This window comes from Cebus imitator, unplaced genomic scaffold, assembly GCF_001604975.1.
Source record: "Cebus imitator isolate Cc_AM_T3 unplaced genomic scaffold, Cebus_imitator-1.0 Scaffold461, whole genome shotgun sequence".
In the NCBI taxonomy this organism is placed as follows: Eukaryota; Metazoa; Chordata; class Mammalia; order Primates; family Cebidae; genus Cebus; species Cebus imitator.
The window spans coordinates 1,031,548-1,033,482 of record NW_016107776.1 but is presented as its reverse complement, the minus strand read 5'-3'; the positions used below and the strand labels follow the sequence as shown (position 1 = coordinate 1,033,482).

General features: G+C 39.8%; 1 protein-coding gene across 1 annotated transcript in view; it reads right to left on the bottom strand.

Moving 5' to 3' along the window:
- Positions 1-1,935, bottom strand: part of CLTCL1 (clathrin heavy chain like 1) — a 128,738-nt gene that overhangs the window by 117,841 nt on the left and 8,962 nt on the right. The window contains exon 2 of the mRNA XM_037732647.1: positions 1,534-1,657. Coding sequence (XP_037588575.1) covers positions 1,534-1,542 — 9 coding nt within the window. The 5' untranslated portion in view covers positions 1,543-1,657. The remainder of the gene's footprint in view (positions 1-1,533; positions 1,658-1,935) is intronic.

Sequence of the window (1,935 nt, the reverse complement as noted above, 5' to 3'; positions counted from 1 at the left end):
ACCAGAGGCATAACTAATCCAGAGAAAGGCCACTGGGAGCACTTCTGGACCTACCAAGTACACAATTTACACATGTAAATTGTGTATTCAAAAAAAGGTTAATCAGAGACTCAAAAGAATGCAATCATTTGTCTTGTCTACTTATGACCTGGAAGCCCCCTCCCACGCTTTGAGTTGTCCCGCCTTTCTGGACAAAATCAAGGCACGTCTTACACACATTGATTGATGGCTCACATCTCCCTAAAATGTATAAAAGCAGGCTGTACCCCAACCATCTTAGGCACGTGTCCTCAAAACTTCCTGAGGGTGTCTCATGTCCATAACTTTGGCAAAATAAACTTTCCAAATTATTTATGGAGACCCGTCTCAGATATTTTGGGTTCACAGTGGAAAAACTTACTCCCGAGGCCCTCAGCCTCCTGCTGGACAGCACTGACTCGAGTCTTCTTTGGTGATCCTAGGGAGTTCTCATCAGCCCCCCTCTGGTGGAAGAGCACGTGGGCATTCAGTATCTTTGGAGTACACAAGTGTGTGTGTTTGCTTTACTGCATGGCATAAAAGAGGTTTTCTTTTCTTGACAATCTAAAACAAATGGCCTGTGAATCCTGCAAGTAGCTACTCACTAAATGTGTTACGTGCAAAGTACAGGTAAAATGAGGGTCTTTTTAGGGTATTGCTTAGAGTGGAAGTCAGGGGACCTCAGTTCTGGCACTAAAATCGATCCCTCATTTGGAGGGTGATACTGGGGAGAAGGGACAGGAAATAAGGGAGTTGTTCAGTACTAGCATGAGGGAAAGAGGGTAAATATCCTATGGAAGGCAAATTTCAGCAAATGGCAATTAACATTTAGAAGTAAGTTCTGTGGCACTGGGTGGGATCAACCCTGGCCTCATTTGGCCATTTCTGCAGACCGGCCAAATCTAGGTAACTTCTGGCAGGAATACTCTATTTAATCCTTAAAATTTACCATCATCAAATGCCTGACTACAGAGGCATGATACAAAACTCTAATATACTGACTCTAATACAGGCGGATATTTGGAAATGCGCCTAGAATACCTCAAAATTAGGCTTCAGAAATGCTAAGATCTCTGCAAAATGGTTTTCAAATAGTGAATTGTGGTTGGGTTTTTTGATGTACTTTCCCTCATTCATTTTTTGTCCCGGGAGTGGGGGGTTTGGAGGTAAAGACTGCTTTGCCACACTGACGAATCAATACAGTGGTAAAAGGCAGGTGCTAAAAATAGGTTCTCTAATTAATTATGCTCCTACATGAGTTAAAAAGAAATTTGAAAATTTCATTGGACAACTACTTCTTCTGAAACTACTTTTAAGGTTAGATTTCTTTCTTTATTAGTTTCTCTTTGATATTCATTTCATCCCCCACCGACTCATGGTTCTACAGCTAGAGCAGCAGTACTAGAAAAAATAAAGTCCATTCCGTTTTCAATTTAAAGAATCCTACTTCCAGTTTTATAGAAAACTAAATTAAAAACCAAAACTAACGGAAACTATCTGTTTGTAAATCCTTACCTCGATCATAAACTTTTGCTCTATTTTCTTCGCCAAAGCATTCACACTCCAGGGCTCGTCATTTAGGTCTAAGTCTTCTGTAACTGTGTCATTCAATTTATAGCACTTTCCTTTTCCACACCCCCTAGAACCCAGAGATCAGACAAACATGATAAGGTTAAAAACAAGCATCCTTATCCCCACCTTTTATTTCTATGCTCTGTTTACAAATAAAGCAGCTGACTGCCATTTTAAACATCTAAGAAAAATGTAGCAACAATTATTTCAATTTATAGAATAAACTTTTCAAATTGAAGGGGTAAAACCAGTTACATCAAGCTTGAAAAATTCAGAATGAAATGAGGTCAAAGAACAAAGCCAATATGTCCTGCACCATAAAGGTGAGTGTGGATGATAAGGGAG